We start from the raw sequence: 23,319 nt of genomic DNA on the forward strand, positions 1-23,319 counted from the left end.
TTGCTTTCCTATTCCAACTTGCAATTCGTATAACTTTTCATGGCTTTGTATGTAGTTTCAAAGTTGCATAACAAAGTGTTATAAGATGCATGTTTTCGATATTTATGAATCACTGAGGACAAATTTGTGTTTATGTACCAGGGCATCTTCAAAAGATTTTGTCCCATGATCATCCTCCAGAGTATTCAGCTGATTTCTATGCTGCTTACATTAATATTCTTCTTGGTGTTTTTTACACTGTCTGTAGAGACCTGAAAGAGCTCAGACATCTGGTGAGTGATTTTGTTTTTTTGTTGTTGTTGTTGTTTGTTTAGAATTACTTTTGCTTCTGCATAAAATATTAAAAGTATAAGAGTCTATGAGCTAAGCATTTATTCTCATATCAAATTCCATTGTGTTAAATCTTTCATTCTAATACCTATGATCTAGAGCAGTGATGGGCAAACTTTTTAAAGAAGGGGCCAAAGGAAAGGAAATGCTCGTCTGTCTGTCTGTTTCTAAGGCAACTCTTTTCAAGTTTCATTGTATTGTATCCTACTCGTTGTATTCGTCAGATTAGGACTAATGTCGCAGGGCCGGATAGAACATTTCAGGGGGCTGCATCTGGCCCGCTGGCCATAGTTTGCCTATCACTGATCCAGAGGATACCAGTCAATCAGTATTATGTACCTTTTATTTGCAAGATACTATTCAAAATGCTGGAGATACAAATATAAAATGTAATAGTCCCTCCTCAATGAGCTGCTTTCTTCCTTTTTTAAAAAAAAACCCCTTTCTACGGGACAACTGGGTAGCTCAGTGGATCGAGAGCCAAGCTTAGAGAATGGTAGTCCTAGGTTCAAATTTGGCCTCAGACACTTCCCAGCTGTGTGACTCTGGGCAAGTCACTTAACCCCCATTGCCTACTCTTACCACTCTTCTGCCTTGGAACCAATACACAGTATTAACTCCAAGATGGAAGGTAAGGGCTTTTAAATAAATGAATGAATGAATAAAAATAAAAAACCCTTTCTGCCCTAGTAAAACTCTTTGTTGAGGGATACCAATTCTTGTTTTACTAATAACTTACTGCTCTAGTTTCCTTTGATATTTTGAAAGATCTGCTATCTTGATGCTCTGAGTACTCTCTCCACCACTGAAAATTGGAATCCCTCAATTTCTCATCATGTGCTTGTTTTTTTCTATACTTTATCATAAGAATTCTTTCCACAGAGAATCCACTAAATATGATAGATAACTTTCTCTTCTTTTAATATTTTGAAAGTGCCAATGCAAACTGTCATTGTCTTATTATTTTTGATTTATGTGATTAGCTCACCTTTTTCTTCCCTGCCATTTATATCTTTTACTATTTCTTATCTGCAAATTAGTCATTGCTAAAATGCTTTCTCCTACTTACTAATGTTTATGTCCATCTGCATATTCATTCATCTTTCCATTGTCATTTGGGTTCTTTTCCCACTGTCATTGTTTGGTGTTTCATCAGCTGAAAGGTCAAAGCAAATGATAATAACTAGTTAGTTCTTGACAGTTAACTGTAGTCAGTTTAAATGTTTACGTTCAATGCTCATCATATCCAGTACCTTTTAATTTGCTATTCTGAAGAAAATAGTCATAGAAATATGAGAGTTTTTGTGGGAAGCCAATAAGAGAATAGATAAAAATCTGAGACTCCTTTTGACCCCTTTTGTGATCCTTGTGATTTCTTCTTGAAAAGTATTATGGCCTTACTGAAAAGCTTTAAGTTCCTACCAAACCTGAATTTAAAGGGTTAACACTGTTAACACAGCAAGGAATGCTGCTGCCTGTTATAGCTAAGGCCAAGATACTCCCCAACTTGGCTTTCTGATAAGAACCTAGTCAAAATTCAGCCTTGGCCTTGGTCTATTCTGAAGCCAATGTTTTGTGTTTTGATGTGACATAATTTGTAACTTCTGTGTATCTGCAAGTTTCAGGGGGGTTCTTTTGTGTGAAATGAATCTTGAAATATATATAATAAACTCCATGCTCCTGGAGCCAGAGCTGGAAGCATGAAGTAAAAGACATTTCCCTTGTTCTGTCCTTATTTCCTTATCAACTAAACTGTCATCAGATTATCAGAGATGAAAAAGAAATCTCCACAGGTTTTCTATAATCAGTAAGACCTTGACTACTTCCATTCTTTAATTTCCAGACTGTTTTTTAGTATAGTTTGAACTGACTTTGCAAGTTATCAAGTATCAAATTATATTCTAACCTAATTTGATGATTGTTATAAACTTCATCACACTCTTCTGTATCTCTTTACCAGAACTCAGCTCAGTTGACAAACATGGTATGGCCAGAAATCTATAAGCACTAGAGAAATGTTCATAGGAAGATTGAAATTCAGGCTGGAAATGGAAATGTTGCTGACGTTTGAAGGATTGTCATTTAAGAGACTGCACTAGTTCTGCTTGTGTAGAATATAAAGCTCAGGACCAAATTATGGGGGTAGGCTTGGTTAAGGCCAGGGAAATATCAGAGAATTAACTCAACATAAGGAAGTACTAAAAATTATGACTGTTCAAAATCAAGTATAATACCTCTGTGGATTCTCTATCTGTGGTGGCTAAATGACTAAAATTTAAAAAAAATTTTTTTTGTTAAATATTCTCTAATTACATGTAATTACATTGCAATTAAATTAACTTTTAACAATAATTTTTAAAAATTTTGAGTTCCAAATTCTTCCTCTCTCTTCCTTCTGTTCCTTCTCCTGCTTTGAGAAGGCAAAACTATTTGATTTTTATTATATATGTGAGATCATGTAAAATATGTTTTCATATTAGTCATGTTAAAAAAGAAAACACATAGTAAAACAATAAATAAAAAGAAATTTTTAAAAACTACTTCTCAATCTGCATTTAGAGTTCATCAGTTTTCTCTCTGGAGGTTGATAGCATTTGTCATCATGGGTCTTTTGAAATTGTCTTGGGTCATTGTCTTGATCAGAGCTACGGTTTTCATAGTTGATCATTCTTATGATAATGCTATTACTATTTTTAATCTTTTCCTGTTTCTGCTCAATTCACTTTGCATGAGTTCATATACATATTCCCAGCTATCATTAAAGCATAATATTCCATCACAATTATGCCACAACTTGTTCAACCATTCCCCAACTGATGGGCATTCCCTCAATTTCCCCTTTTTGGTCACCACTAAAAGGAGCCACTATAAATATTTAATACTAATAGTTCCTTTTCCCTTTTTTTTGATTTCTCTGAGATACATACCTAGTAATGATATTGCTCAATCAATACCAAAGGGTATGCACAATTTTAAAGCCCTTTGGGTATAGTTCCAAAGTGTTCTCCAGGTTGAGTAGACTAGTTCACAACTCCAACAGTGCTTTAGTATCCCAGTTTTCTCACATCCCTTCTAGCATTTGTCATTTTCCTTTTCTTTCATGTTAACCAATTTGATAGGTTGATCCCAGAGTTGTTTAAATTTGCATTTCTCTAAAACAGTAGTGATTTAGAGCACTGAGAGTAGGGATTTGGAGCACTTTTTCATGTGACTATTAATATTTCACTGTCAGAAAACTGTTCATATCCTTTTACTATCAACCGTACAATGGCTCTTATTTTTTATAAATTTAGATCACTTTCCTATAAATTTGAGAAACAAGGTTTTTATCTGAGAAATTTTCTGCAAATTTTTTTTCCAGTTACCTATTTCCTTTCTGACTTTTTCCACATTAGTTGTGTGTACAAAAGGTTTTTAATTTGTGTAATCAAACTTAAACCCATTAATACCTATAATTTTCTTTATCTTTTGTTTGGTGATAACTCTTCATTTATCTATAGATTTTTCCATATTCCTTTAATTTACTTATGCTATCACCCTTTCTGTTTAAATCATTTATCTATTTTCACTTTGTCTTGATATATGATGACATATTCTATACCAAGTTTCAGTGAAACAATTTTCAGGTTTTCTTAGCAATTTTTTGTCAGATGTTGAATTCCTTCCCCCAAAGCTTGCATCTTTGGATTGATCAAAAAATAGATAACTGTGGCCATTTACTACTGTGTATTGTGTACCTGGGGCAGCTAGATGGTCCAGAGGATAGTGTGCCAGGCCAGAAGTCAGGAAGATGCATTTTTCTTAGTTCAAATTTAGCCTGACATTCTTACTAGCTGTGTTATTCTGGTGAAGTTACTTAATCTCTTTTGCCTTAGATCCTCATCTGTAAAATCAACTGGAGAAAGAATTAGCAAACGACTCCAGTATCTTTGCCAAGAAAATCCTAAGCGGAATCACAAAGAGTTAGACACAACTGAAGCAACCAAACAATAAGTTGTGTACCTACTCTATTCCACTGATTTACCACTCTTTACCATTTCTTTGCCAGTACCAGATTGCTTTAGTGATTACTATTTTGTAAAATAGTTTGAAGTTGGGAACTGCTTAGCTACCTTCCTTCTATTGATTTTATTGATTCCCCTGATTTTATTGACCTCTTGTTTTTCCATATAAGGTATTACTATTTTTTCTAGGTCTACCAGTCTTCCTCCCTATTCCCTTCTCATAGGGCAGCCATCTTCCTTGCCTATCCATTTTTTAACATCATTCCAATATATTCCACTCATTCCTGCACCCTCTTTTTATGTAGAGTCCCTCTCATTGCCTTAATAATGATAAAGTTCTTATAATGTTCAATAATTAGGTTTCAAGAGACAAAAACTTCCTTCTTTAACTTAAAATTTAAAAAAATGTGTTCAGGCTATTAAATGTGTTCCCCTACCTGAAACAAAATATGTAAGACTAGTTAATTAGTGGCATATGTGAATTACAGGCCATATGTGCGATTTTTCAACTAAGAAGGGAATTTTTAAAAAATTAATCACTGGGGGCAGCTGGGTAGCTCAGTGGAGTGAGAATCAGGCCTAGAGACAGGAGGTCCTAGGTTCAAACCTGGCCTCAGCCACTTCCCAGCTGTGTGACCCTGGGCAAGTCACTTGACCCCCATTGCCCACCCTTACCAATCTTCCACCTATGAGAAAATACACCGAAGAACAAGGGTTTAAAAAAAAAAATTAATCACTTACTATTTGCATTCTAGCAGTTGTTTATTAGTGAATCCATTTCTTGGACCTAAAGATAAAAAAGGCTAGGCAGAGTTACTCTAGAAAAATCCTCTGAAGGGAAAATTCATTTAAAATGTTTTTTTTTTTTTACCCTAATCAGATACTTGAAAATTTTTTAGTCTGGATGTTTTATTGAGGGACAGCGGGAGAAATGAATTTTTGTATTTTTCATTCTGTTTCTTTTCAGTGCTAGTTCATCATATTCTTTTAGTTATACATTTGACTGTTGAATTTCTACATAGTGGTCTTATATCCATTGTATCTGGCATGTTGTATGTAATTAATAAAGGATTATTGGTTGATTGATATAAATAGGCCTCATTATTTCGTTATCTCAGCATCAAGTTTTTGGGAGCAAATAAGCATTTATATAGATAATTGTCATCTGACTAAAGAAATTTTAAAATTCATCTGCTTTTAATAGAAACCACATTAATTAATGATTTAATTAGCCATTAGTTAACCACAGCTAGTTTGAAAAAGTGAGGATTATACTACTATAATTAACTATAAAGTTGTTCACTATTTAGTTCTTGGAAGGACTCTTTTATAAATCATTGTTTCAAAGCACTAGATACTTTCTCTAGTCAAAGTACTTGCTTTCCCTGAAAGTACTTAGCGTATAGCCAAGGAACAATACTAGAAGAAATTGGCTCATTAAAAATTTATTTGAGTACTGGAGGAGTTCCAGGTGAACTGGAGAGACCTCCAGGAACTGATGCAGAGCGAAAGGAGCAGAGCCAGAAGAACACTGTACACAGAGACTGATACACTGTGGTAAAATTGAATGTAATGGACTTCTGTACTGGCAGCAATGCAATGACCCAGGACAATTCTGAGGGATTTATGGTAAAGACGCTACCCACATTCAGAGGAAGGACTGCAGGAGAGGAAACATCTAAGAAAAACAACTGCTTGAACGCATGGGTTGGGGTGGACGTGATTGAGGATGTAGACTAGAAACTACCACACCAATGCAACTATCAATGATTTGGAAATAGGTCTTGATTGATGACACATGTTACAACAAGTGGAAATGTGCGTCGGCCATGGGTGGGATGAGTGTGGGGGGTGAAGGGGAAAGTAGGAGCATGAATCATGTAACCATGTTAAAAATGAATATTAATAAATGTTTAAAAAATTATTTGAGAATTAAAAAAATTTTATTGCAATTGATGAATTTTTTTCATCTCATTTTTTTGTAAGAAAGTAGTAAATAACTTACTTTAAATATAAATTTGCCACATATTGTACCTATATGGAAATAACTTTCTTCTTTTCTCATATAGGCAGCTCTAAACTTTTCTAAATATTGTGAACCAGTGGTAAAAGGAGAAGGTAAGCGTGTTCATAATTTCTATATAATTGTTCTTTTGCGTGGCTGTTTTCTAGGATTTATATTGCTAAAATTTGAGGTCTTGTGTGTTTTTCTTAAATGTAGCTAATGAGCGTGATACACGTAAATTGTGGAGAAATATTGAGCCTCATTTGAAGAAAGCTATGCAGACTGTTTATCTCAGAGAGATATCAAGGTAAGTTTCCCTTTTTGACCAAATTCTAGGGAAATATTCAGTGTGTGTGATGAGGATACTAAATTTATTATGCTAAAATGTGGTTCTTATTCTTCATTTTCATACCAGGAGAAAGCTAATATTTGTAGCGCAGTGGAAAGATCTGCAAATCATTATAAATTTGTTTTTTCTGGCTTAAAAATTAACATGTTTTATTTTAAAGAAAACTATTCATTAACTTATTAGATAGGAATGTGACATTCAGAAGAATTAGGATATTCTTCAAATAGCTTTCTTATTTTCATTTTATATTAAGAAGCAAACCCATAATATCCAAATAAATCAAGAGGAAAAGTATGTTGTCATATTAAAATGAATTTGTGCTCTTGAGATCCTAGCTAAAACCATAATTAAGAACTTTATCACTTTTTATCAAAAAATTTTTCTCAAATTCATTTCCTTCCCCAAAAGACTGGTTAAAATTTTTAAATGTGTAAGTTTTGTGATATACTGTACTTATAAACATTTCTTTACATTTAAAGTGTAAAAGAAAAGTGATTCTTTTATTTGGGGAAATAACTCAGAAATGTTATTTGAAATTTGTATTCTGTTCTTTGACCATTACATTGGTTTTAATAAATTACTTTAAACTGTTATTTATTATAATCTAATGATTACAAGAATGAGTTGTTACTCATCAGATCCACTAATAGAATTTCAAGTCTTTTAAGATGATTTCAGAGAATAAAAATAAGGTAAGCCAAATTGAAAAATTAGATGATAATCTTTGCATTTCAAATGTAACCTAATGAAGTTTGGGGATGAAAAAGTTTCATTTGTAATAGTATGTATTTAGATCAATGGTTCCCAGACATTTTTGGCCTACCGCCCCCTTTCCAGAAAAAATATTACTTAACCCCATGGAAATTAAATTTTTTTTTTTTTAATTTTAATAGCAATTAATAGGAAAGATAAATGTACCTGTGGCCATCACCACTCCCCTGGATCGCTGCAGCACCTACCAGGGGGCAATGGCACCCACTTTGGGAATCACTGATTTAGATGAATTATATAAACTACTTCGAGATGCATCTGTATTCTCAGTAAATGCAACTCAATGATTTATCTGAAGAAATAGTTATAAAAATCCTGATTGGGAACCCAGGGAAATTATTGATAATATAGCTTTATTGATAATTTCTTTGTTTGTCTTGGTTCTAAAAAATAAGATGATTTTAGTGGAAATTGTTATCTCTATGCTGATATATAGCCAAAGTATAAATAACCTTTCTCAAGGGTACATATAAAATGTTGTTTTTGATTAATAGCTAAATAGCTAAATGTGTGTATACACACTCTCTCTCTCACTCTCTCTCTCTCTCTCTCTCTCTCTCTCTCATCTCTCTCTCTCTCTCTCTCTCTCTCTCTCTCTCTCTCTCTCTCTCTCTCTCTCAGTGTCTGTGGGATTTTGTGACTTTGCTTTCCAGACTAACATTGGCATGGGAATTTTTGCCTTAAAACTGAAAGTCTATATTCTGAGTTTAATAATTGTGATTTTTCAGCCATTTGCAGTGAAGTCATATTACTTGAGATTTTATCTCAGTAAATCCATAGTTTCTCTTGTCCTCTTTACTTTCAATCATATTGATCATGATGTACAGCTTCTTGGGAGTCCTGCTAGTGTGTATTTTTCATATCTCTCCAGCCCTATAATATTCTGTTAAAATAAACAAGATTTCATAGTCAATAAAATGGCTTGAGTCCAAGGTTTGATCAGTAATAAGCTTGTTCTGCTGTGAACTGTTATTGATGAAACTGTTTAAGAAGCTGTGTGGCACCTGAAGTAAATCCTATGTTTATAGTGGTATAGAAACTTAGTGAGAACCATTACTAATAGTACCACCTTTCTTCCTACCCATGCTAATTATCACTTTATCTCATTTATCTTTTTTTCTCTAAAACATCTTATTTTCTACCAATATTTTCATGTTTATTTCTTTCCTTGGAATATTTCCTTTCCTGACTATAACACTGATTTAGAGAGCCATGCTGAACTCCTTCCTATTCTCAAGTCCTGTAGCCAGAGGGTACTTTTGCCATCTATTAATCCAATCTCTACATTTCTTTAGCTCAAGAGAAGTCATTCACCAATTTTCTTTCCCTGCTTTTGAGTTGTGTAAGAGGGGAAAACTAGATATTTAAGGTATGGTAGCCAGAAATCGATTAGCTCAATTTCAAAATAAAATAGACCCAAGTCAGGATGACTTTTATGGTGGTTTATTTACAATTAGGAAGGTTGAAGATAGGGAAGTTGAGAGAGAGAGAGAAATTCTGTCTGGGACCAGAGGCCTGAACCAGGTGGAATTTAGAGGCCCCAGCAGAGGGGGCACAGAGGGTAATTAAACAAGGCTTCCTCCAATAAGAGAGGCCTCCTTAAGGCTAGAGCCTCCAGAAACGCCAAGAGAAGAGAAAGAGAGTCAGCCTAACTTACCCACGTGACAATTCAAAGGGAAGCCGCCTGAGGTCCCACCAGAGATCCTTCAACACCAAGTTCAAAACGCCAACTGCCTCCAGAGGAAGTTCCCATCATATTTAAAAGATAGCATCTTTCATCACTTCCTGCATCCACCTCCAATTTCAAGTGGACAAATGGCAGCCTCAACACTGTTTTGGACTGCCCAAAGGGCAGTCCCAGACCTTCCTCTCCCCACTTAATTCGAAGTTGGGTGGGGTGACATTATTCCTGGTGGCTAGAGTCTGAAGAAATGAATGAGGGTGAGCTGATTCCATTTACACAGTTGCCATACATTGCCTTACCCCATACCTAGAACCACCTAAAAAATGGTTGGCTCTCCTTTGTTAGTATATTTCTTAAAAGCAATACATATTTCTATGTCTTCAGAGGCCCCAGGAGTCACATTTGATTATCATACAAATCCTATGACATAATAGGACAGGTGTTATCATCCCCTTTTTTCAGATGAGGAAATTGAGGCTCAGCATTAAACTGACTGACCCATGATTACTTACACTGCTTTTAAGTAGCTTATGAACTGGAGGTAATTATTTGAACTCAAGAGACAAAATATAACAATCATAATGGGGAGGTTAAGGAAAGTATAGAAATATATTTATGAACTCATTAAATTGGCAATGGCTATATAGATAAAACTGAATCAAGTACCCAGAATATTTACAAAAATTGATAACAGACCATAGAGGAGCACCGCATTAATTCAAAACAGTAGAAATTTAGATGTACTATCTTTTTAGATGGCAGTAAAATTATAATTAAATAATTACATTTGTTTTAGTTAACATGAGAAAAATATATAAAACAATATGGAAACAGGAAAACATTATGTTAAAATTTGAATTAAAGAAGACAAATCCAGAATATTTAAGATAATAACAGAGATAATATCACCATCTGTCAGAGGCAGTTAAGGCAGTTCTTAGAAGCAAATTTATATGGCTGAGTTGCCTGTATTAATAAAAAATAAATGAATTAGGCTTCTACCTAAAGACAGTAGAAAAGTAACAAAGGTATAATTTAAAAAGAGATTATAAAACTAAGCATAAAACTTAATAAGAAACACTTTCCAAACAAATAAAACTGGATCTCAACAATTGGAAAGCCATTAATTGCTCATGGGTAGGATGAGCTAACATAATAAAAATGACCATCCTACCCAAATTAATTTACTTATTTAGCGCCATACCTATCAAACTACCAAAAGACTTCTTTACTGAATTAGGAAAAACTATAACAAATTTCATTTGGAATAACAAAAGATCAAGAATATCAAGGGAAATAATGAAAAAAAAATGTGAAGGAAGGGGGCCTAGCAGTACCAGATATTAAACAATACTATAAAGCAGCAGTCATCAAAACAATATGGTACTGGCTAAGAGACAGAAGGGAGGATCAGTGGAATAGACTTGGGGTTAATGACATCAGCAAGACAGTCTATGATAAACCCAAAGAGCCCAACTTTTGGGACATGAATCCACTATTTGACAAAAACTGCTGGGAAATTTGGAAAACAATATGGGAGAGATTAGGTTTAGATCAACATCTCACACCCTACACCAAGATAAATTCAGAATGGGTGAATGACTTGAATATAAAGAGGGAAACTATAAATAAGTTAAGTGCACACAAAATAGTATACCTGTCAGATCTCTGGGAAGGGAAAGATTTTAAAACTAAGCAAGAGTTAGAGAAAATTACAAAATGTAAATTAAATGGTTTTGATTATATTAAGCTAAAAAGCTTTTGTACAAACAAAAACAATGTAGTCAAAATCAGAAGGGAAACAACAAATTGGGAAAAAATCTTTATAACAAAAAACTCTGACAGAGGTCTAATTACTCAAATATACAAGGAGTTAAATCAATTGTATAAAAAATCAGGCCATTCCCCAATTGATAAATGGGCAAGAGACATGAATAAGCAATTTTCAGGCAAAGAAATCAAAAGTATCAATAAGTGTTCTAAATCTCTAATAATTAGAGAAATGCAAATCAAAACAACTCTGAAGTATCACCTCACACCTAGCAGATTGACTAAAATGAAAGAAGGGGAGAGTAATGAATGCTGGAGGAGATGTGGCAAAATTGGGACATTGATTCATTGCTGGTGGAGTTGTGAACTGATCCAACTATTCTGGCTGGCAATTTGGAACTATGCTCAAAGGGCTATAAAAGAATGCCTGCCCTTTGATCCAGCCATACCATTGTTGGGTTTGTACCCCAAAGAGATCATAAACAGACTTGTACGAAAATATTTATAGCTGCACTTTTTATGGTGGCAAAAAACTGGAAAATGAGGGTGTGTCCTTCAATTGGGGAATGGCTGAACAAACTGTGGTATATGCTGGTGATGGAATACTATTGCGCTCAAAGGATAATAAACTGGAGGAATTCCATGTGAACTGGAACGACCTCCAGGAATTGATGCAGAGCGAAAGGAGCAGAGCCAGAAGAACACTGTACACAGAGACTGATATACTGTGGTAAAATCGAATGTAATGGACTTCTGTACCAGCAGCAATACAGTGACCCAGGACAATTCTGAGGGATTTATGGTAAAGAACGCTACCTACATTCAGAGGAAGAACTGCAGGAGAAGAAACACATAAGAAAAACAACTACTTGAACGCATGGGTTGGGGTGGACATGATTGGGGATGTAGACTCGAAACTACCACACCAATGCAACTATCAACAATTTGGAAATAGGTCTTGATCAATGACACATGTTAAAACTAGTGGAAATGTGCATCGGCCATGGGTGGGGGGAGTGCGGGGGGTGAAGGGGAAAGTAGGAGCATGAATCATGTAACCATGTTAAAAATGAATATTAATAAATGTTTAAAAAATTTAAAAAAAACTTAATAAGGAATTACAGAGCAATTAAATTAATAAATAAAACCAGAAGCTACCTTTCTAAAAAGACCAGTAAAGTTAACAAACCAGTAGCAAAATTAATCAAAAAGAGAAAATGCAGATCAGTAAACTCTCAAATGAAAAAAAGGAGAAATAACACAAAAACCAATACCAAAGTTAATTCTCTCCAAGCATGTATTACTCACACTGATAGAACAGGAAAAATAAAACTAGGAGGAAGAAATTAATGACCTTTTTTGAAAAGGGAGGGAAGATCCACCTTCACACAAGTATCCACTTTTGCTGCATATCAGGAAAAATGGTATTAGAGGATCATAGATCTTGAGCTGGAAGAGATGTTTCCTCAGGCCATCAGGTTCAATGCTCTTTTAACAAGTGGTGTCCACATCAGATCAGTGCTTCTTTTTGTTCATGTTATTTAGTTACTAATCATGCCCCCCCCCCCGCCCCCAAGTACAAGAATTGTGATGTTGGTAACTCATAAGCCTAAGAAAAGTCATAAAGTGCCTACATAGTTTCATATAAGAAATATTTTTTAAATAATGTGGTTTGCAATCATGTAATTTTAACTCATGAGAAGGGTCTTGGAACATTGGTCAGATAAAATGAGGTCCTTATGTCATGAAGATTAAATGATGATATTTTATAAACATTTTGCACACTTTAAAGTGCCATATTAATGCAAGTTGTTAACAATAATAATAATATCAATAATTCTTTAAGCTCCTTTAAAAAGGTAGTTGAAGGCAAGACATTTTTTTGAATAACTTTAGTTGTCATTTGAGAAGGAGATTTTTTTATGTTAATAGTGGTGAAGAAGCTGGGTGAATATCCTTAGTGCTTTTATAGGAAAAGTTAAGTTAAGGTGTATAAGTTTGCAAAGGGCAGAAGCATGGCCAGCACAGTGCAGGATTCTAGAATTTTGGGGGGAAGAACTGAGCTGTTGGAAGTGAGAGACAGATGGGCCTTGGGGCTGTGTCTTTTCTCTTTCTGCGTTTGACCTAAGGAGACTGGCTATTTCCCTGTGGCTTTCTTCTTGCCTCATCTTCCCATCCTACCTGCTGCTTGGTTATCCTATTACCCTGTGGGTTGTTTGACATCTGCTGAGTTCCTGTGCTGATCCTGTGACAACTGACAGCTGATCATGAGATCTGGCCTAGATCCGTTTGGATCTTGGTCAGTCTTTGAGCCCTGTCAGACTTACACAGACCCTTTCCTTAATACCATCAAAGGGGGATTTAGTGTTAGTTTAGCCAAGTACAGGAATTTGGGGTTATATAGAGAGGATAGGAGTAGAGTAGCTAAATTACTCAGGAGAAAATCTCTGTGAATTGATATTTAGATCTGGGGAGGTGTAGGTAGTTAACATTAGAGTAAGTTTATCCTAATCCCTTCTAACCTTTCCCTTGTTGATTAAACCATATGTTATGCCATATTTTAGTGGTCTGTCTATGTCATCTCAGTGTCTGGCTCTGCCTGCACTGGGCTTGGGTGGCCTTCCCAAAACAGTTTAATCTCCTATTACTGGCCCTAATAAAACATCTAACACATCCCCTAAACCTACCAATATTTCAGTGCCTAGCATAATTCCTTGAATATGGTTATTTTTTTAAGCTTTGTTAAATTGAATTAATATAAACTATGAATCAAAAGCAAGGTTTGACTGTAAAGTACCAAGATCATTTTTATATGCAGATTATAAACTGGTTATAATACCATGTTGATTTTTAAATATATTGATTTCATACATCTGTAATATTCCAGAAATGTATAATCTTTAAAGAAAATTTTTTCAGATATATTGAGCTAATTTATTATATTCTTTTCTTGAACTTTTAGTTCACAATGGGAAAAATTACAGCAAGATGACACAGAAATGGGACAACTAAAAGGTATCAAAAGCATTAAAAGCCATTTCTCCTAGTTTTCATTGACAGCAGAAAGTACAGTCATTTATGCCTGACGATGTTTTATGATTTACATTTAAAAAAAACAAACATGTATTTTTACAAACTCTCATTAAAAAGATTTTGGCAATTCAGACTCTTTCGAAAAAATAGTCATCTCTGAAAAGAATACCCTTTGTCCTATAGCAGCTTGAAAGGAAGCAAATAGCTGTTACTAGTGACAATAGTTAATAGTGCATTTAAAATAATAATTGCTTTTTAAAAAGTTAAATTTAATTTAAGAATTAGACATTTATAAAGTATTCAAGGGACTAAGAATTCATTATGTGTGGGAAAATATTATTTTCTATATTATCATAGGCAGGTCATAGTCTATACAGAAAATATGTATAGATAATTTGTGAAAAATGAAAATTTAATGAATTTTTATTCAATTTTATCCAAAAATTTATTGAGTACAGTAATGCTGAGCAAAAAAAAAAATACCACAGCATCTCCCCCTCCTTTTTTTTCATAGTTTCATGATAATAATAGAGGTCCTAACCTAATTTAAGGCCAGCTAGGTAGCATAGTGGTTAGAGGACCAAACCTGAAGTCAGGAAGACTCATCTTCCTGAGTTCTAATTTGACTTCAGACACTTACCTAGTGGTGACCCTGGTCTAGTCTCTTAACTTTATTTGCCCTAGTTTCCTCATCTATAAAATGAGCTGGAGAAGGAAGTGGCAAACTACTTCAATATCTTTGCTGAGAAAAACCCAAATAGAGTGTATTGGACATGACCAAATGACAACAAACCCAATTTAACTGACTCTTTTAAAACATTTTCATAATTTGTTTTAAATGAAACTCAGATTCGACTGACTAGGACTTAGTTGGTCTAAGGAAATCCTAGATAACTAAACTCCCTCTACATATGCATGCTGTCACCTTCTCTTAGATTTGTCCCTAGACTGTTGTTTTGCCTAGAGCACTGAGAGTTTCAGGTGACTTGCCCAAGATCACTTGACCACTATGTCAGATGCTAGATATTTAAACTCAGGTCTTTGTGTTTCTGAGGGCTAGATTTTTATCAACTAAACTATATTGCCTCTGTTTCCGGTCCTCCATTCCCATGGAATTCAAGTTTCATTTAAAATTTTTTATTGGTAAAAATTGGTTATGGAATTCAAGACGGTCTTATAACAATGTGAGTTTTAAAACAGATACTCAAAACATACTACTGGTTAAATTGACTTATGTTGATGAGAGGCCTTGAAGCCTTGCTATCCATGTATTCCCAATAAAGAAATTGGTGTTCTTTAATCTAGAGAAGAAAAGGCTTGGAGGGGGCCTGGGAAGCTATAACAATGAAAAGAGAGTAGACATATTTCACTTGACTCTAAAAGGTGATAGTAAAATCAGTAAATGCAAAAAGATTCAATATAAGGACAGAATTCCCAATAGTTATCTGAAAGTGGTGAGGGCTTTTTAGAGAGCTAATAGTTTCTCAATTACTGAAGATCTTAAAACAAGAGCTGGGCTACCTGTCTTCAGGAAAGTTCTTACTCAGAAGTTGGGTGAATGGACCTCTGAGGATCTTTCCCACTCTGAAAGTTAGTGAATCTGACACTTATAGTACCAGGCACACAGGGTTGTGTTTTGTTGTCTGCAAAGCGCTGTATCAATGTGAACTTTTTTATTATTAACAAATTTTATAAAAATGTTTTCCATAGGTCTTTCTGCACATGCTCATATAGAACTTCCATATTACTCCAAATTTATTTTAATTGCTGCATACTTGGCTTCATATAATCCAACGAGAACAGATAAAAGATTCTTCCTAAAGGTAATTTTTCTATACTTCACTTTGGGCTATTTTTTCCTTAAGATTACAAATGTGTTCATAGAATTAAATACTTTTGCAAAATCTGTAAATTCTTAAGAGAAATAAGGTAGAGTGAAGAATAATAGAACTTTTAGTATATTGGTCCTTTCCTATGAATGTTTTGCGTTAGGGTCACAGTCTAGAATTTTAGTGCATTACATGGAAGCCAGTCAAGATCTAGGAAGTAATTCAGCAAATAATGTATTAACTTTGAATTCTTTGTAAATTAAATCTTAATTGAAGTATCTCAAGTGCAATAGCTTCGGTAAAATTCTTTAATATATCCTATATTGTGTGGATGTTAACTTTTTTTTCCTGTTAACTAAAATGTGCCATTTTGAGAGTCTTTCCTTCTGGAAAGAAAAAAACAACATGTTTTTTGTTATAGCATTAAAGTCATTCCTTTAATTGAAGGTTTAGTTGGAAATTCTGGGTTTATTATGAAATCTAGAAAATCTGACCTGAAATGGAATTTAAAAATAGCTTTTTAATTTTTATGATAAAATTTAAACATGAACATAAGTGTAAATTAAGAAAGAGCCTCTTGGAAAGGATAGTATCAGTCAAAAGCTATATTCCTTCATAATCAACTAATATTTACCTCTTTTATCATGAGATGATGATAAAATTATTTTTAAGTAGAATGTAAAGAAAAGAATGCCATGTTCTTTCAGTGTTAAAAGAATTTCAGAATAATTTCATTGGAACTATTAACAAATCTGTGGTTTGTCATCATATCTCAGCCTTTGTGCATGGGCGTTGTGTTATGAGTGTTCTTTATTCTTTGTAAAATTATATTGGAGAAAAATTGTATGGATTTTTCCTTAATTTTTTCTTCTATTTGAACCCCAGGGAACACAAAGAAATGGTCTCTAGTATAATTTTCCCAGAATAAATAGGTATTAAAATAAAATTGAGTTTCACATGTTTACTTTAAATATCAATATACAGTGTCAGGTTCAGAGTAAATGTGTAATTATTACTGACCCTAAATCTTTTCCTTTTCCTTTTTTTTTTTAAGTCAGGAGAATAATGAAAGGAAAATGGTAAAGGCCACCAGAAATGTTTATTGGCCTAATAGTACTCTAGAGACAGAGCTTTGGAGAATAATATTTTATAAAATGAGTAATAGAGCATTTGGTCCTCTGATTCTAATTTATCCTCATTACATTCTTGTAAGTTTTAGAAAATTTAGGCAATTAGAATTATGCCTTGAGATTCCAGAAATATTAAGAAAAATAAGGTGTTTTAAATAAAGTATCTAATATGGTATGCTTGATAGAGGGCCATCCTCAGTAAAAAATACCTTACTTCAAGTCCTGCCTTATTACTGAAAAGTCATTTAATCTTTTAAGATCTCAGCCACCTACTCTAAAATTCACAACCAAAGAAAGGTTGCCTGCCTGCATTGATTGAGGCAATTTCCTCAATGGGAATTGCTTTCTCCAGTGAAATCACAAATCTAGACAAAATAATGGAAACTATAAGCATTGTAGTACAGTAAAAGTAACATTGACTTAAAGTTGGAGAACTTGAGTTCTCATTTTACTTTTGGTGTTTTACAACTATTTACTCCATCTTTCATCTTGGACAAGTCTCAGCCCCATTGACTCTGTGTTTCCTCAACTGTAAAATGAAGAAATTGAACTCAATGCTCTATTGGTTTATTTTCAGGTTAAGAGGAAAGTTATATAGAACTTAGAGGAGGATGTGGACAAGAGTTGTGCAAGCTAAGTAGACATGAATGAAGCATCCTGCATCATTGACTGAGACATTCAAAAACATGAGATCACTGGGGGCAGCTGGGTAGCTCAGTGGATTGAGAGCCAGGCCTAGAGACGGGAGGTCCTAGGTTCAAACCCGGCCTCAGACACTTCCCTTCTGTGTGACCCTGGGCAAGTCATTTGACCCCCATTGCCTACCCTTACCACTCTTCCACCTATAAGTCAATACACAGAAGTTAAGGGTTTAAAATAAAAAAAAAAAAAAAAAAACATGAGATCACATATTCAATTTAGTAATGGCATTTACACAGAATTTTAAAGTTTCCAAAGTACATCACATTATCTCATTTTATTCTCACAAGGCTTTGAGTAGGGACTCTTATCCCCATTTATAGAAGAGGAAACAGAATCCCCAATGTGCTAAATAACTTGCTTTTGGTCATATAGCCAGTAAGTCCTGAGGCAGAATTTTGACCCAGATCTCTTCTAACTTGTCACAAGATAGGCTGTCTTATCATAATACTTCTCGAATGAATGAAGAAAAAAATTCTTTATTTTAGATTAGAGGAAATGCTTTAATTCACAATTTTCCATATTCATGACATTTTATTAGAGTATAAACTCCAAGAGGCCAGCACTGTGTCTTATCTAAACCTAGCATTTTTCTACCTAGAGCACAGTGCCTGTAAGTAAACACTAAACACTTAATAGATGTCTGTTGTTAAATGAATATAGGAAAATTAGATTTTCTCCATTTGCAATATTGTCAGCTTTCTATTCAAGGTTTGTGGGTCATATTTTTCTTTTGCTAATCTGCTTCTTAACCAATTTATTTCTTTTCTATTTGGGCCCTGCAAGTTAGCCAAGAATGAGTTGGAGCCTAAAAAAGAAAGGGGCATATTTTTGAAAGTGCTTATCAATGCAAATACTTAGATCATTCTTAACTTTATGTCATGCTTATCTTCAGTCCTCTGTATTGCATTGTTTTGCAACTGAGAGACTGTAGCTGTGAATAAAATGGGCAAGTGAATCAGGTAAGTGTTTTTGGTTCTTTTTTTTTTTTTTAATGTGTGAATGCCAAGCATATTTTTTGCTAAATGAGGAAGCAGAACCAGCCAATTTGTAGATGTGCCAAAGATCATTTATATAGCACAGCTGAACAAATACGATTAATTTTAAAAGTATGAAATCTCAAATGCTTAAATGGATTTGTGATATCATCAATTCAGGTATTCCTCTCAGTGATACAGATTAGAACCCATCTTGTATGACTTTTTCCTGTGTCCTCAGGACATTTCACCACAAGGGGTCTACCTTGTTTGAGGACTGTGACACTTTCCCTCCAACATTATCAGTGGGTTATTCTGGCTGTTTACTTGTTTCTTTCTTTCGTTTCTTTTTTTTAAGAAAGCTTCTCTTTTCTTTAATTCATATAACACAATGAAACAGTATACAGAGTATATATAAACACTGAGGCATCAGAAAAATACACTGACACTAAAGAGACAAGGAGAAATTCACATAAAGCCAAGAGAAAGAAGCTATAGGACTGGAAGACATGCAGAGGAAATCTTAAGAGATGGAAATTGGGATGTGGCAAATTAGGAGACAGGGCATTTCTGACCAAGCCTGAAAAGTGTGTTGTTTTTTTTTCCTTCAACCATCTCCCTAAAGAAACAACATGTCTTTCTAAATAAAATAGAATGAAAATAATTGAATATAAAATTGACAATCTGAGGATATCGGTAGATCCCAGGGTTTCCTACAAACAAATGAACAGCCCATCTTTCTTTCATAGTCCTACAATTCCTTGATATACGTGTGTAAAATATAAGAGGGAAAAAAAATTCTATTCAATGATTTCTCTTACTGACATCTAATATACTCTTTTGTCCCCAAACTTATACTAATTTTCACCAAAGTAACTTTGCCATGATGCTCTTCCTGCTTAGAATGCTATCTGTCTAATTAAATCTTGGGTATTCACTTTAAATGAACCCTGAAGAATTTTAGAACTAAAGAGAACTTTAGGGTTCTTGTTGATTCTTCTTGGTATAACCTCTTCTAATATTCATTGTCTTGTAAATTATTGTCAACCAGTTTTTCTAAGATGTTTTAAGACTTATCTTCCAATAAGATTGTATATAATAAACTCTTTATGGTCAGAGTCTGTGCCAAATTTGTTTAGTGTCCCCCGTGATAATAAATACATAGTAGGCCTTAAATATTTTCTAAATTATTTTAAATTTAACTGAAAACTGCTTTTTCCTTGTTTTATAGAAATTCATATTCAGCATATTCTGGATTCTGAAACATCAGTTTTGAGAGTAGTAATAAAGTTTTGTTTAATTTAGTATTTTTATTGTCATAGCAAAGAATAGTACTGACCATGAATTTGGATAATTTCCAATATATTTTCCTAAGTATAAAAATGTAGTGTATTTGTTGCAGAGCCATTTGTGTCCCATTTATTTAGCTGTTCACACCATTAAAATAGCAGCCTATTGGGGGCAGCTGGGTGGTTCAGTGGATTGAGAGCCAGGTCTAGAGACAGGAGGTCCTAGGTTTAAATCTGGCCTCAGATACTTCCAGCTGTGTGACTCTGGGCAAGTCACTTAACCCCCATTGCCTAGCCCTTACCTCTCTTCTGCCTTGGAGCCAATACATAGTATTGACTCCAAGATGGAAGGTAAGGTTTTGTTTTGTTTTGTTTTTTAAACAAACAAACAAATAAATAAAATAAAATAAAATAGCACCCTATTACTTTAAAGGTTTTGGGGAGTTTTTTGGCATCCCAATTTACAAGAGAGCAGTTAAACATCACAATTTTGTATTTTATGAAGTTTCTTTTACTTAGTCATAAAATCAGTAACAATATAATAGTATAAGATTTTACCTGTTACTCACTTTACACTATAAATGCTATTAGATATATTCTTATACAACTTTTTAAAGCAAAGATTATTTGAATAAGCAGTAAAATTATAAATAATAGATATTTAGGATAGTATCCATAATCCATGCACTATTAATAAATTGATTATTGCAACCTTTAAATAGTATGATTACCAATAATATCAATAGTATAATACCAATAATACCAATAATTTGATTATTATAATGTTTATGATGAATAACCTTAATATGAACACCGATTCCTCTGGTTTCTTTTTTTGTAAATAATTATTTCTGTCAAAAAAGAAATTTGCTTAGTGAACTCACTTTGGAAAATTTTCATTGCTTTTTATTTTGTTAAATTAACAAGTGATCTGAAAATAATTTTAGGAATAATATTTCATATTTCCATTTTATATGTGATTCAAGTTTTTAGTGAACTTCAGAAAAACCATATGACTTAAGAGTTTATTAAAGTGGTCCCTGCATATAAATAGATTTTATCTATTTTGTCAACACACAAGATATACCTCCTATATTGAGCTTATAGGAGACTGTAGACAAGAATTACAGAGAATAAGCAGTTATGGATTGTTTCTCATTTACTTCATCGGGCCAGAAAAACAAAACACACCAATGAGATCACTAGAGTGTTGGAGTTGTCCTAACTTTTGTAGGACTTTTTAATGCCTTCATCCTATTGGCATTTCTTAGAAGAAACCAAGATGACAGCCATAGCAGAAAAAAGTATTTTGAAGTACTCAGCAGGGGAAAAAAATAAGCCTTTCAAGTTGATATATCGAAATAAGAGATTCAAAAGGGAACTGGGCTTTTTTATACCCATCAACACAATCAATAAAAACATGAGTGATAAAATTCATATTTAAAAACTACATAAATAAAAATAATCTGAAGTAGGTAACAAAACAAAATGCTGATAACAAATATTCTGTGAAGCAATGAAATAACTGAAATAGGAAATTCACGGAAATAGCAGAGGACTTTTGGAGAGATATATTCATATGGATAAGTGATACATTAACTTAATGAATATTCAAATTAAATATTAATTGAGCCTGGTAAAAATCATAGATTAAAAATCTTATTAGGAACAAAAACGAATAAAGGGAACAAACAGTGAAGTTAAAATTAAAATATGCTTTAAAAAATAAAAGGGATATGTTTTTTAAAATAATTACATTGTTAATGCCATAGAAAATGAGACCACAGGACAAGACATGATATTCAGCAACCTGGTCTCTGCCATGAATAATCTCAGAGGAGAAAGAAATGTCCCAGCTGGGTTTCATCCTCTTTTCCCTCTGGCTACATGCAGCCATACACTCTGGCACCCCTTCTGATTCTCTCCCTCAGCTCTCTTCCTTTCTTATGTTTGGGCATAATCAGCATCTCCCACTGCTGGCAGAATATCAGTTGATATCAATGATTGCTCACTCACTAGAATAGTAAAATCTCTACTCTACAGCCTATGAATATGCTTAAATTTGACCCTCTTTTTGGTAGAGGCATGGAGGTTAGTAAAGGAAGTATTAAGAGTTCTCCACTGTAAATTTATAAAGATTTTTTGTTCTACTTTTGTCTTCTACTTTGGATTTAGTTATAATCGTTCTACATATGGCACACAATTCTTTTTTTTTGGATGGGTTAAAGAGTTATAAAGGACTCAAGTTAATGAATCCTATATCTTTCAATGTGAGGAGTCTGAGCAGTGTACTTATCAACAATGTAGACAGGCCAAAAAAAAGTGGCAGGGGGATTTTAAGAAAAACAAAAATGATACAACAACTAAAAACATCAAAGATATAAAGAGTAAAAGACTCAGTAAAAATTCAGAACTCAAATAGAGAAGATCTTGAAAGCAGGACCTCAAAGAGAATACAAAGAAAACAGAAACCTAAAAAAAAAAAATTGAAAACTGAACCAATAGTGCCTGATGGAAAATAGAATCCTGAAGATTTCCTAGGGAGTATGGAAGAACAAGAAGAAATTCCAGAAGAGTTCAAAAGATAAAATTCATTTAAAAAAACTAAATCAGAAATTATAACTGAAAGTAAAATATCAGAAAACAAATTTAATCAAAAATGAAAGAGGTAAATAGATTTAGAACATAAATATATTGAAATGGAGGAAAATTTGGAAGAAAAGGAAAAGTCAGCAATGTTAAAAGAATGCATAAATTCTATACAAGTTAAAATAAATGACTTTGATGACAGTATGTGCAGGACCAATAAAAAAAACTCATATATCATAATGCAGGTGGAAAAAAACCAAGAGAACTCTGAGAACTTCTGAATATGTGCAACAAAGGATTTAGTAAAGGAATCCATATATCAGTGATAGAGAAAAACCTCATGCTTTAAATTCCCAGGATAGCTAATGGTTAAATTAATCTTTTCCATGACTGTGTTATTGCATGCAAGTAGAAAGATTTTCAATTATAAAGGAAAGGTCATTTGAATAAATCAAGAATATTTTATTATTCTAAGGCAAATATATATATTTTACCACTCCCCAGTATTTTTTACTCCTTCAATTCTTTGTTTAGGCTGTGGTACAGAAGTCAAAATCCTCTTTACCAGGGACAGTCTTCTTAACTGGTTATTCCCTTCCTTAAGTTATCCTTTTTTTCCTTCAGAGCTCTCATTTTCAGTAAACTGCAGAGATAGAAAAAGACATCACCTTTCCAATAACCCTGTTCCTTTTCCTCTCTGACAGGGTTTTCAGATTATGCGCATGTGTTTTTAGAAATACAAACTTTTCCTTGTCTACAATAAGAAAAGAACTCCCTTCCACTGCAGTATAGGCATCAGATCCATGAATCCTGTTCCTAGCCATAATTGGTGACTGTGGAAATAAGGGACAAAATAAGAA

General features: G+C 33.7%; 1 protein-coding gene across 1 annotated transcript in view; it reads left to right on the plus strand.

Moving 5' to 3' along the window:
• ORC5 (origin recognition complex subunit 5) overlaps positions 1 to 23,319 on the plus strand; it is an 87,688-nt gene that overhangs the window by 16,666 nt on the left and 47,703 nt on the right. The window contains exons 6-10 of the mRNA XM_044677887.1: positions 142 to 272; positions 6,404 to 6,452; positions 6,556 to 6,646; positions 13,876 to 13,928; positions 15,657 to 15,769. Coding sequence (XP_044533822.1) covers positions 142 to 272; positions 6,404 to 6,452; positions 6,556 to 6,646; positions 13,876 to 13,928; positions 15,657 to 15,769 — 437 coding nt within the window. The remainder of the gene's footprint in view (positions 1 to 141; positions 273 to 6,403; positions 6,453 to 6,555; positions 6,647 to 13,875; positions 13,929 to 15,656; positions 15,770 to 23,319) is intronic.

The sequence above is a fragment of the Gracilinanus agilis genome, chromosome 5, assembly GCF_016433145.1.
Source record: "Gracilinanus agilis isolate LMUSP501 chromosome 5, AgileGrace, whole genome shotgun sequence".
Lineage (NCBI taxonomy): Eukaryota > Metazoa > Chordata > Mammalia > Didelphimorphia > Didelphidae > Gracilinanus > Gracilinanus agilis.